A 14,503-nucleotide genomic window follows, 5' to 3' on the forward strand; every position below is an offset into this window, starting at 1 on the left:
TTAACAGGTAGGCATGATTCTTCCTTTTACAGGTACAACAAGATTGTACCTTGTTATTTTTAAAAAAATAAAATTTAAAGCCTAGATGTCTGGAGGAAAAATCCAATATGGGGTACAAGCCATGATGTGTATGCGCAACCTCCTGATTTTAGAAATGGGCTATGTCAGAATGCCAGATGCAAGGGAGGGCACCAGGATGAGGTCTCTTGTTATCTGGTGTGCTCCCTGGGGCATTTGGTGGGCCGCTGTGAGATACAGGAAGCTGGACTAGATGGGCCTATGGCCTGATCCAGTGGGGCTGTTCTTATGTAAGATGAAAGCAACAAACAGGCAGGCAGCCAGCACATTAGAGAGATACAATCAGAATTTTAACAAGCAGGAACTATCCTGTTTTCAGTTCCTAGCTGCAGGCTGCCTGCCCATTTATTGCTTTCCTATAGTTGCATCTGTAAAAGGAAGAATCATGCCTGCCTGTTAATGAAGAAAATGGAAAGTAACGATGTGGGGGTGTGTGTGTGTGTCACAGAGCACTGCATCTATACAAAATGAAAACAAAGATATAAAAACAAGAACAAGAAAAAAGAAAGCAAACTTCCTTCTAGAATAGGTCTCCTTACCACCTTTGTGGTATTTTCAAGTGCTTAAGCAGAAGCACACAGAAAGCCTTGGTGCGATCGCAATTACGGGCAAACCCTCCCTTGTTGGCAAACCGACAGGAATGCTAGTTCCCAGGCTTAAGTGTGACAATAGCTGATACAGCACTCTGTGAAGAAGCACCCATTGTTCTCACCCCTGTATGAGATTCTAATGTGGCTTTATCTGAGAACTGAATGTAGCTGTTAATGTTGCAAGTACAATAAAAACGCAGGAGGAGGCTAGTAGAATCAGCTTCTCTCTCTCTCTGCACTCTCAACCCTCAATATGTCTGCTGTCTCTTGATTTTCTGTCTGACCATTCATGGCTTCTGCTCTCGCACCTATATCCAGCAACCTGACCCCTGGGCTTTGGTTGCTCCCCCAGGGGTAACTGCAACATCTGGCGCCTCGAACAGGGACATCTAATCCTAGAACAGGGACCTCTAATCCTGGGACAGAGACTTCTGGTCCTAGGACAGAGACTCTCTGCAACAATCAGGTACAGTAGACAGGCTGTCTTGTTTTTTTTATTCAAACAGCTTGTCCGCTGTCTACCTCCCACCTATTGCTTTGACTTTCTATTGCTCTAGCCTCACTCTTACAGCCTTGTGTGTTTTCCAAGCGGCCTTGCGTCGCAACCTTTGGATTTCTTTTGTCTCTCTGACTTCTCACTGCATTTGCTTTTACAAGCATCTGATTTTGAGGTTTATTTGCTTCTCAGCAACTTTGTGGCTATGCTAGGTGCCCAGACGTGGGCCAGCCAAGTATGGCAGACAAATTGCTTTGCTTTCTGCTTTGCTTTATTCAGCAACCTGTTATAGACTGCTCCCATTCATTGCTTCATCTGAACCTGGGAACAACAGGGACCCTCTGCAACTTCTAGCAATGGCACAGAGACTTCTGGCACCCTGGCATAGGAACCCTTGCTTTTTCTTATTTCTAGCAGCCTGACTTTTTTTGTTGTTCCCCATTCGCAGCTACATCTAGCACAGCAAATGGGGATCCTTTCTTGCTCTGGCTTCTGCGCCCCATCAAGCAGTCCTTGACTTCCGGGGTCTCGGGCTGCTTCCCAGGTAGCATTATTGCTACATCTAGCGCAGCAGGCAGAGACTTTCTGCAATGAGCGAGTATAGTAGAGCCAGGTGGTCTTGATCAAACGGCCTGTCCTCTGCCTCCGAACTCATTGCCTTGACTTGCTCCAATTCTAACTGTCAAACCCTCAGAGTGCTTCTCTTTAGCACTCTCCCTCAGGCAACAAGGTACAGTCTTGTGTGTCTCCCATCAAGCACCAAGGCCCCAAAAAGCCTTGGGTGCTTCCCAGAGCAGCATTCTGCGCTGCTACATCAGGCGCCCAGCCCGTGGGGCCAAGAAAATCGCTTATCAACGCCCGGCAAGGGTTAAAAAGCTCATTCATCTTTCGAGATCCCAATGGTAAGCATAAGTACTTAGGTAAGTATAAAAATAGTACAAGCCTTCGGCTACACACTTTTTATACTCTTTTCTATATCAAGTAGCCTGTTTCAGGTTGCTTCCCATTCATTGCTTCACATGACCCTGAAACAGGGGCCATGTTTCGTCTGACCCTGAAAGAGGGGCCACGACAACAGCTATCTTACCCACCTTGCACAGGTTACTCATCCTGACTTCAGGATCCAGGTAAGTATAGCATTGGTAAGTATGGGTACAAGCTTATCAATACCGCAGCAATGATTTACTGTTTCTCTTTAGTAAAGCTCAGCACCATGTTTCCTCCCAAGAGGTCACAGACTTAATTTACCATCCAAACTTACGCTCTACAAGTAGAGCTGCAAACACAGACAGAGGAAATAAACCGTGCTACAAGCCCTCTTCCGCCAGACTATATATCAGCTTATATTTCTCTTTTTCCTCCTCTGCACCAACCCAGCTAGAACAAGCAGCCATCCCATATAGAAACCATGGCTCAAAATGCAATAGCATCAAAAAACTTAATAGCAAAAGAGTCTTTAAAGCTGTCCATAGTTTTCCCTGTAAAACAAGGTCAGAATGCCCAAAGGCAAACAGTCAAAAAAAGAAAACTCTCCCCCATTCTGTGCCAAAAGAGGTACAGATTACATTTAAAAACAGTTAGCATCACTAGCACAGATGCTAAAGAATTACAAAAAGGTACAAAACATACATATCTTTTGGTTCCCTATGGTTGGAAGTTCCTAAGAACCCCTGCACAGAATGCAGTAATATTCCAACCACTTAAAAAGAAAGCCAGAAGTATCATTAGCTAAGTTTTTTCCAAAAGCATGCTAAACAGCCCAAAGCATGTTAAATAGCCCAACTTCGTGTCAGCTGAGCGTAAATTGAGCCTTATAGCCATTTATCATATGGATTTTAATAGCAGGTTCCCAAGTAAATCCTTTTTTCTTATAAGACCTGCCTTAAATTTCATAACAGTTTAGTTTTTATATAGTATCAAAAAAGGTGCAAACACAAGCACTTTATTTGTAGTAAAGAGTATAAAGTGTTATTATTTCATGTTGTACCTGCAACACCTAAATTAAAAGTCCCCCAACAGTTAACTTTAGTGTAATTGCAACATTTGAAAGCAACATTTGCAACAATTGTTAAAACTACTGTTTGACCACCTTAAGAAAGGTCAAAATCCTGCAACACAAGCTATTTTCCCCCCAGATGTTTAAATAGCTTTATTGTTTATCTAACTTCTCAAAGAATGTGTTTTTCTATTAAAAAGCCATCATTTTCCTTGTTAGAAAAAGTAGGGAGCAAGCAATAAGACTTCAAAGTCAAGAAGTCTTAACAATCACTCTACCCATTATAAAAAACACAGAGTTAAGATTTTAAGCTTGCCCAAGTAACACAGGCAAATCTCTCTTTAAAACCAGTCAGATGCTCAATCCCCATTGCTAAAGTAGTTATATACCAAAGGGAAGGTCAGTAAAACCAGTTCTGATCCTCAAACTGCTACCAACAAGCTAAACTCACCCCTCCCTTTCAGCTTAGTTTGTAGTAGTTCCCAAATTTTTCAGTGTTTCTCATTCCACACACCTTTCAGAACAGCAACCATCAGCCATTTTACCCATCAGCAGCAGTTATCACAGCTCTAAAGTCAAACTAAACCATATTTTAGTTTAGTTTTAGTCAGAGTTATATCTTTTTTTTTTTAAGATGTTTATGTAAAGGTAATAACAAAGCTATTCAGGCTTTTTAAAAGTCTCCCTGTTCCCATAGCTTTGACTGATTCTATCCTGTTCCATCAGAAACCTTTTCTGATCCAAAGGCTTTCATCAGGCCCTTAAAGGACCTCCCTGAATTCACCAAGAAAATGATTTTCTGATCCCATTCTGCTTCATCAAAAAATTTCTCCTAATCCCATAGTTTAAATTCATCAGGAAAAAGATTTTTTGATCCCATTCTGTTTCATCAGAAAATGATTTTCTAGTCTCATTCTGTTCCATCAAAAAATTTTTTCTCTAGTTCCATAATTCTAATCAAGCCCTTAAGGCCTTTTTGTTTTATTCTTATATGTTTCTTAATTCCATACTGATACCATGCCTTTTTATTTATCAGTTTATAAAATGTTAGTTAAACAATTGTTTTGTAAAGTTAGCCAAGAATGCCATATTGATCTTTCTTTTGTTACCTGTATATATGCCTGTTTTCATTGTTTTAAGCCTTCTTTTGGTTTCCACATGTTAGAAAGTATGTTAAGTTAAATGTCCAAGCAAGTTCAAAACTAAAAGTCAAACGGATTGCTGAACTTGGCTGTGTGCCCAGTGTTCTCAACACAATAGATAAAATACAAACATAGTGAATGTTCCTTTGTTTTCAAACTACAAAAAACTTTTTGGTTTGAAAGCATCTTCAAACCACAGGAAAAAATATATATATCTTCCCTGTCCTGTGTGCTTTTAAAAATTAGTCTTTCCTTTTAACACACAGGCTCAGCAGCATAGTTTTAAGCTCAGACTTCATATACAAGTAAATAGCTATCCAATATTTTTCAGAGCAGCAAGCATGCATAACAGTATTCACACCAGCTCTCTTTATATTCTTATTCTTTATTTCAAATCAGTTTTAGTGTATACATAACTGGCAGATAATAATATTTTAAATTAGTTGTGGTGGTTTAACTATATCAAAAAAGCAACACAGCCAGTTCAAAGATCAAGTTCTCACAAAACGTGCAAAAGATAGTGTTTTAGCAACAGTTATGTTGCATTTCTAAGGCCAAAGTAAGTCATACGATAGTTATGGGACATGAGGTCATTGTGATTGAAAGTGCAATGCCATTTGCTGACTGCAGGAGGTATATGATAATTGTATGTGTAAGATGGAACAACAAAATTGTCTCCAGTAAAAAATGTATGTGTTTCCAGGAAAGAACCCCACATTGTAATAACACACACACACACAAGCTTTTCTCTTCTTCTCACTTCTGAATCTCACACATACTCAATGCTTAGATATAAATCCCTTAAGATGTTAATATGACTTCACTCACTCTCAACTCTAACACTCTCTCAATGCTTAGAAATGTTCCCTTAAGAAGCTGTGTTAACCTTTTATTGAATTCTAACTATTATATTCATTCTCAATGCTTAAAAATAATCCCTTAAGATGTTTAAACAACTAAAGGCCTAAGAATAATCACCACTTCTAAATAATCAGTTTGTTTTCAAACCTAAGCATATCTCCTATAACATCTTAGACCTTGCAACACACATACACAGTGCATCTTACAAATTTTCTATTTAAATAATTAAAAAATGAGGGATATGAGATCACTAAAATATATTTCAGCAACACCTTAGCAGGCTCAGAAGCCCCCTGTCTTAAATGCAAATATAATGTGCTTTTACCCCCCATGTGTTTTTACACATAATTGTTGGACCCAGAGTCAAAAGGCAAGCTTCATTAATAACCTAGCAGCAAAGTTCTGCTATTTTGTTTATTTTCACAGAAACGAAGATGCGTGGCACTAAAGTTTCCTGAAGACATCCAGTAAACCAAGAACCCCTAATAAAAAGTTCAATGTTGTTGTTTTTATGTTTGTTTTTGCTTTTTATAATTGTGTTAAAAGATAGTCATTTAGCACCCCCTTAAGGGAGTGCATAGTATGTAACCAAGTTTTTAAACTTTCCCAATGTTTGCATAGCTCATGATGCAATGTCTTATAATGTAAATGTAATTCATAGTGAAATCCCAATGTCCATTTTGCATGGTGTTATGACCCCACAATGCCAACCTAAAGTCTTCTTGTTTGGCTAACAAAGCCTACACTGATTTCATGAAATGCTATCTCAAAATTTAAATAAATAAAAAGGGGGACAATGTGGTATTTTCAAGTGCTTAAGCAGAAGCACACAGAAAGCCTTGGTGTGATGGCAATTACGGGCAAACCCTCCCTTGTTGGCAAACCAACAGGAATGCTAGTTCCCAGGCTGAAGTGTGACAATAGCTGATACAGCACTCTGTGAAGAAGCACCCATTGTTCTCACCCCTGTATGAGATTCTAATGTGGCTTTATCTAAGAACTGAATGTAGCAATGTTGCAAGTACAATAAAAACGCAGGAGGAGGCTAGTAGAATCAGCTTCTCTCTCTCTCTCTGCACTCTCAACCCTCAATATGTCTGCTGTCTCTTGATTTTCTGTCTGACCATTCATGGCTTCTGCTCTCGCACCTATATCCAGCAACCTGACCCCTGGGCTTTGGTTGCTCCCCCAGGGGTCACTGCAACAACCTTTTCCCACAATCAAGCAGAAGCACAATTATGCTTGTGATCTGATAAACTCTAAATATAGCACTAACATATTACAATGCTTGTTCCCACAGTAAAGGCAAAAGTGATTGCAATTTTCCAGTGAAATTAATAGATACGCAGAAGAAAACCCCATTCAGAGCAATATGGGAATTATTTTCAGAAAACCGTGCTTTAAACTGTTGCCTTTACAAAGTTGCAGGATTCTTTTTTAATTAGTTAGTACTTACATTTTTAAGAAACAATAGCTATTTTTTTTTAAAAAAATTTTATTGCTGGGAGTTTTGAGGTAAGTTGAATGGTAACAGGGTGCACTAGCCCAGATCCCAAGGATGTTTGCTTGGATAATTTAATTCCTGGTTTGCACATGCAGAAAAACTGAGGCTTGGCTGCAATATTGGTGACTCTAATGGTTTAAAATGGCTCACAGCCATACTCCTCACATTATTCAAAATTGTCATTTATTTTTCTAAACTGGTTCTCTTAACCTGCACTAACAGTTGATTCTTTAATCACTTGAAAATGCACACACATAATCATCCAAAGCAGTGATTCACAAACTTTTAGCACCAGGACCCACTATTTAGAATGAGAATCTGTCAGGACCCACCGGAAGCGACATCATCAAGCAAGAATATTTTTAACAATCCTAGACTGCAATCGTACCCACATTTACCCAGAAATAAGTCCCATTTACTATCAATGTTAAAGGCATATACACAGTAGCCTGTTAAAAGTACAGATCTGTAACATTTCCACAAATCCAATCATATATCACAGTAGCATCAAATCTACTATTTAAAAATATTGAAATGAATGGGGATCCACCTGAAATTGGCTCACAACCCACCTAGTGGGTTCTGACCACAGGCTGAGAAACACTAATCCAAAGGGTCTACAACCACCAGTGCTTCAACTGCTCCTTCCCAAAGAGTGGGGAAGGAGAGTGAGGAGGGAAAGACCCAAAATGGTGGTGCACACATTGAGTCAGGTTCAGTGGCCATTTGTGAACCACCTCTTTCTGTCCTTAGCAGCAATTCAGAGCAACAAAAACAGTGGCATTTGTTGCTGCTAGGAAGTCAGGTTAAGCTCATGGAAGTTTCTTCTTGGCTCTTGCAAAGGCTTCAAGAAACCTGAAAGGGATACCTTCCTGCAGCCCTCTCTGTCCCACTCTTCCTCCCCCTCATTCAAAGCACTGGCATGTTATCAACAGCACTTTGCTTATCTACACTGAATAGGTCAACCACCACAAATGCGTTTCTAATCAAAATAGTTTCAACTAATTAGGTCTGAAAGAACACAGGAGATTTACACAGAAAACAGAGCTTCCAAGAGGTTACAAATAATGGCAGGTGGCTGTTTCACCAAAGTGTGAGCAAATGTGAGCAATGGGCAACTTCCACAGCTAGTGTGGAAGCACTACAAAGTTACACTTCAACAAGACCTGGCCATTCCAGAACATTTCTCATTGAAAAAGTCTTGAAGCAGTTTGTGAGCATTTACCACAGCATTAACTTGGGGAAGAAGGGACTTGAGAAAGCGGTGGCAGTTAAGCTGACAATTAACAGATCTACTTTCCCATCATTGCTTTTATTATCAGCTACCTATGTTGTACTGAGGTTGGTGCCATGGTAGCATCATGGGATGTGAGGGCACAAAGCTCTTCAGAAATTAGATCAAGTACCCAGATCATGTTTATTCTTCCCTACTTAGTTTGAGAACCCTCTGTTCTGACATTTCTGTCCAGACTATAGCTTGAAATTTGCATTTTAACACCCCTTTGCAACTAGAAAAGAGGCCTTCCAGTGAGAACTTCAGGAAATGTGTCATCTTATTTTTAGACCTTTAAATCAACAGCACTAATTGACTACCAATTAAAAAATGCAATGTGTTAATTTGCCAAATTTTAAAAAATGACCTCAGATTAATTGCTAATTCTGGTTGTACTGAATTCTGAGGGGAGCAATCAGCCACAAATAATCAAATCATATAAGAACAGGCCACAAAATGCAGTGGGCATAGGGAGGAAATAATCAGTAAGGGCTTGCTTCCTTAGAAAGAAATACTTGTCTTGAATGCAAGGTGTTCCCTCAGTTTCAACCTAGACTTGAGAGTCCTTAAACTGATGACATTGGGTTGACGGGTCATTGGTCTTGTGGTAAACAGAAACTCTTCACCCTAATAATAAAGTCCTATATGTAAGTAACGTGGCTTACCTTAGTCAACTAGTAGTTTGCCATCATGGCCGTTGCAAGCTGCATGTTATTATTAAACATATTTATACACAGGCATGCCCTGGTATCTGCGGGACTTCTGTTCTGAACACCCCGCGGTTAACTGAAAACGCAGATACCAGGGAATGCACCCCCCCACATCCTCAGGAGGCAAGGGGAGCTCTACTCCCCTCACCTCCAGAGGTTCTTCTCAGCCCAGCAGAGACTGCGCTCGTCTATCCAGGGCCTCTGCCAGGCTCAGACGGAGACTTAGAGTGAAAAAGTTACTTCCGTTTTTTTAAACGAAAAAACCAGAAGTGATTTTTCATTCTAAGGTTCAGTCTGAGCCCATCAGAGGTGCGCACAGGGGTATCCTACAGATCCGATTTGTGGATAAGTGAATCTGTCAGTACAGGGGTCCCCCTGTACTGCTATCAACACATTCACTGGAAAGACTGCCTCTTGACTCTGTTAGGTCACAGAGAAGACAATGTCACTTCACTAGAGTCTGCTAATACCTATCCATTAGTCCCAAATCCATCAACATAACCATGGCCAAGGGGAGGTTCAGAGGGAGAGGGGGAGTTTCTTACCATTCTTTATTTATATCCCGCTTTACCTCCCAAGCAGGCATTCTAAGTGGTCATTTAAAGGGTAGCCAATGGAATCTCAATCTCTCTGAAACCTGTTGAGAGGGTGCATGGTTTATTCCAGCAAAGGTACCTGTATGGAAGTCCAACACGGGAAAGTCTAGTTTGTATTACAATTTTATTTCATTTGCCTCTAATTTCAAGACCCTGTTTTTAAATATTTACAACAGTGATTTTCAACCTTTTTCTCTCACGGCACACTGACAAGGTACTAAAATTGTCAAGACACATCATCAGTTTTTTGACAATTGACAAGGCACACCATGCTGTTGGTGGGGGGCTACATCCCCCAATAGTCCTAATAATAAATGACCCTCCCCCAAACTCCTGCAGCACACCTGTGGACCATTCACGGCACACCAGTTTGCCAAGGCACAGTGGTTGAAAATGGCTGATTTAGAACCTTGTCCAATTTCCTTCTTCAAGAAACCATTTCTAGTTTCAAAACTTCGCTGTCCCATTTCAATCCGATCGCAGCAGACAGCAATTGCCCATCACTTGCTTTCAGACTGCTCATGGCTACCACTACAAAGTTGGAACTGACAAGGTCAACTGGTACCCTGGATACTAATGTGGCAGCCAGCTCCCATGCCAGGAAACCCCAGTAACTGGAATGTCCCCAGATAGGAAGAAGTGTATAGAACATTACCCCCTTTTCTGGTGTTCCCTTAATAATGGCAACAAGTACCTTTTTAGTGTTTATCTATGTTAGACTGTCATATTTATTACAAGCATCCCCGAAAGTTATCTAAATGTGCATGGGATCAGGTGCACAAACTATTCACCTCATTTCTCCCCCATCCCACACAGTGGACTATGGTAACTTCACTGGTGGATCACCACAGATGTGACTTGGCATCTCCTTAGTTTACTGCTAACTCTATCAGATGAGAAATCAGTAGTGACACATGGTGTAACTACCCTTTTACTTCAAAAAGGGAACTAGGATGTTCATATCAACTTGAATATGTACTTACTCTGAGATTTTTCTTTTTAAATTCAGTAGATCTAACACACTTTTTTTTCTTAGATCCATAGTCATGGACACTCTTGATTTAGAGATGTAAAACAGGCACATTTCCTAAATTTCTCATTGGAAAGTCTTTCACCTGTTCATTAAAGAGTGCAGGAACTTCAACTTCAAATGCATTCACAGGCACCATTCAAAGTTACTTGTGACATCGGGACATTAATATTTCACCAAGAATTCACAAAGTTAACTGACATATTGAGGGTGTGTTGGAAGGAGCAACATTTGCTCAACAATGTTGCTGTTTGCTGGGGGAAAAAAACACACACGCAAAAAAAGAAACAATACCTGAATCCCTTCAGTGTAGGAGTAACGGATGCACACATACTGCACAAATAAAGCACTGGGACAAGACTTAAGCTATCCAAAATTAAGACAACCAAAATAAATCAAGATATAGGATGAGATGGAACCTAAGGAAATTTAGTAAACAGACTAACAGAAAAGATAAGTTAAACAACAACTAATGAGCATTTGTCTGTGCAAGCTATATAGCTAGGTTCAGATAAACACAAAACTAAGTCTGTAATAGTCTGAATGACAGGCATTGACAAATATGATTGCCATGGCAACTAAAGATTTAACTTGGATGCAATCTCCAGTCAGAAGCCGTTCCAGTGTTTTGCCCTTTTGTTTTTTTCCAAACTGCCAACATTTTTCATATTAGCATTTAAAGTATGTTGCCGGACAGACTACTCTCTGATGCTGTCGTTATTTCTGTCATGCCCCCGCAGTCCTCTCAGTGGGAGCTCACAATGGCATTCTAAATTTCTCCTTTCTAACTTCTTTCAGTCTGTTTGGTTCATCCCTCTACTGTGAACTGAATTGCACACTCCCAGTTATGTATTGTAAGTTGTATGTTATATATAGAGCTTCTGGCTTTACATACCAGGCACCTTAAAGGTGGATTTGATTCTTGGTTCTCCTGTAGAGATTCCCGACCTTTTTCACTTGCATATCCCTTGGCAGCCTATTTCCATAAATTGTACCCTTCATAACAGCAAAATGTTTGTAATTAATAGTATAAGCCCTCATCTCCTCTATAAGAAAACCCATACTTCATGTATTCACCACAGTATTTTCTCTTTTTGTCTGTTTAAAGAACAGAAAACTATGGCTTTGCACCATTTTGCCCCAGAAGCGTCCTGAGAAATTCTGGGGGACTGATCAGTTTCCATATTATGTTTCAGCTTTTTCCCTGTGCTGGTTTTCAATCACTAGTTCATAGATGAATTGATGACCAAAAACTAGCTATTGTCGGGGCTTTCACAGCCAACTAGCTACCTCCCTCCCTGCCTTGCTGGCCCTGCAAGGCATTCTGGAGCATGACCTGCCTTTTTCTGCCATTATGCCATTTTTTCAAGTACCCCTAAAGGTCCTGTTGAGTGTCCCTGGGGGTACATGAACCCCAGGTTGGAAACCACTATTTTACTGGCATGTTTACAGTGCACTTACTCTGATAGTGTTTACAAAAAGGTGGCAAAAACCAGAATTTAAAAATAATAAAAATGTATCTTATGATCTTTTATTATGTTTTTAATAAAATAGAGACTGTATAGTTCTTAGGTAACAATTAGTGGTAGGTTATTTTTCAGGATCTGGCCTTGGGTAAAATCAGACAAAACTATAGTCAGACACCCCCTTAAGTTTAACCCCCAACTTATTCAAGGGTCATAGAAAATTCCATGATTTTTTGCTCAAAACCTGCCCTCAACTTATCTGTGAGATCGACTTATAGGTGAGTGTCTGCGGTGATTTGTTTTTCCTCATGCTGAGAAACAACTGAAATTACAAACCATGACTAAGGAAGGTCATACACAACTATCTATAGGGACAAATCTATAAATCAGTTCCTGGCTACTAGTTTGAGAAAACTCTGCCTTCCAAGTCTAGTAGAGTAGTCCAGTACAGAAGCATTAGTGTAATGACTATCCAGAAATAGCAAGTTTTCTAATGACCACTCTAGAAGACCTCAACTGGAAATTGGAGATGTAAGGCACCTCCAGTTCTTGTGAATCCAGAGCACCTCAAACCCTGATGCTCCTGGGTCCAAAGGCCCTGGCAAAAAACTTGAAAGCAATAGTGCAGCTACAACAGCCAGGACTGGGTTTAGATATCAAGAAATACTCAGGTGATTAATCTGGGAACTCTGATAAGCCCTTCCTCCTTTACACAGCATTTGCCTACTACTTCAAATGGTTCCTGGCCTAACAAGATAAAGTTTAGCCATGGTAGATGTTCACCTTCTTCACAATTTTCACAATAACAAATACTGTTTCATTGAAATTAAAATACTTTTAATTTTGACTATACACACCAAATATAGTATGCTATAAATGCCAATTTGATAGCAGTGTGCTCCTGTACTACTCAGGCAGATTTTTTGCATATCACATTTATACAAAGAAGTCAGACTGAATCCAACAATATGTTTCTAGGACAAACAGGGATATTTTAATACCATTCCTCCAACTCCAAGTAGTACCAAGAGTTAGAAAATGAGTTTCTACAATTTTGCTCATCCTGTTTTGTGGTCACAGTCACACCACTGGTAGTGCCACCACTTTGCCTCACAAACTTGGAGCAGAAGTTTATGGAGATTGCTGGCAACCCCCCATGCATTCCTTTCTGCTCTTGAGCAGGAAAGGGAAAAATGGAGGAAGGGGTGGCTTTTGACAGGTGATCACAATTTTAGTCTGGCAACAAACACAAAGACAACTGTGGACCTCAGGTTGTAATCCTTAAACTGTAATCATGGTTGAGATTTAATGTCAAGGAACTATCTTATCAGCTAAAGCAGGTCTCTTTTTTTAAAACAAGAACAACGGTTGATGCTTTGATAAAGAAATACAGAATTTCTCAGTACAAAGTGTGCAACCATTAGAATAATGTGTGGTTTTTAACATAAAACTAGGAAATCATTACTAAGAATACAATAGCATTATAAAGTGATCAAATCCAAAATTTAAAAGTTTCAACAGGCAAGTTAATATAGTAGCTAGTTAAGAAAAAGTAGACAATATGAAATTCGTATTGCAATACATCCAAGAATATTAGTTACCTCTTTGTGTTGTAGGTTGTATCTTGTGGAGTCTCTTCAAGCAATGTCACATATCCCAGGGTACAGGTAAGGATAAACAGGACTGTTAAGGTGTGTGCTCGCCTGTTGTACAGGAAAACATAACAATAAATGCCATTTTTTCAGTGTTATTCACAGGCAATTTGTTAATAAATATAGATATGTAAATTTAGATATGTATACATCCACTCTCACTCAGGCTCAAGACAATTTACAAAAAAATGTAACAAAAGAAACTACAGCAAAACCCAAAAAATCCAGCAGCCAAAAAGCCATGATTCAGACAAGGCCAATCCCTTTCCATATCAAAGTCAACCTCCAAAAGCATCTGAAGTAGATGGGCCTTACAGCCCTTTTGGAAGGCAATAGTTAGCCATGACCTCTGCAGGAAAATCATGCTACATTCAAATGTCAGAGGCACTGAAAACAAATACCCTGCTCTTAGCTGTTGATTTTAACTTGCATAATGAGGGTAAATAAAACAATGCCTGATCAGAAGAACATAGATGGGTCACATATAAGTAAAGGCAGCCTCTAAGGTACTCAAGTCCACAGCCATGAAGGGATTTAAAGGTTAAACATCAGTACCTAGAACCAGGCCATAAGAACAAATAGCAAATGCAATTGCAGCACAACTCACTGAATATGTAGAGAATGAATATGTAGAGAGAGGGTAGAGAATGGACCACCCACAGCTGCATGTGGCACTGAAGTGTGGCTGTGAGCAGTCCATCATCAGAGAGGGCAGATAAATTGCTTCTGGGTTTTTATTTTTTATTTTAATAAAATAACTTAAATGAGACTCCAGCATAAAACTGCTGAACTAAAAGTTATCAAATTTATTCTGCTAAAGTTCAATCAATACTTTTTTTTTCTCTCCCACTAAAGCTGTTACATTTGCATAGCAAACTTAAGAAATCTATCAGGTTGCCAATTACCGCTATTAGAAATGACAACTGTACTTGTACGTATCTGAATTTTCCATAGGAACTCCCAGACCGCAATTCTCAACTTTTAAGTTTTGGCCTATTTATAATTTACTGAGGACAACACTACAAGAATCAGTGTTTGTTACCACACAGTACCACAATGTTTGTTGAAAAATTGAAACTGGTCTTTTGGCAGTAACAGATAGTACAGGT

General features: G+C 39.5%; 1 protein-coding gene across 2 annotated transcripts in view; it reads right to left on the reverse strand.

Annotated features, from left to right (window-relative positions):
* Window positions 1–14,503, reverse strand: part of PTDSS2 (phosphatidylserine synthase 2) — a 66,287-nt gene that overhangs the window by 41,877 nt on the left and 9,907 nt on the right. For both annotated transcript variants that reach the window (XM_066631521.1, XM_066631520.1), the window contains exon 2: window positions 13,344–13,445. In XM_066631521.1, the coding sequence (XP_066487618.1) occupies window positions 13,344–13,445 (102 nt within the window). The remainder of the gene's footprint in view (window positions 1–13,343; window positions 13,446–14,503) is intronic.

Source organism: Tiliqua scincoides, chromosome 1, assembly GCF_035046505.1.
Source record: "Tiliqua scincoides isolate rTilSci1 chromosome 1, rTilSci1.hap2, whole genome shotgun sequence".
Taxonomy (NCBI): domain Eukaryota; kingdom Metazoa; phylum Chordata; class Lepidosauria; order Squamata; family Scincidae; genus Tiliqua; species Tiliqua scincoides.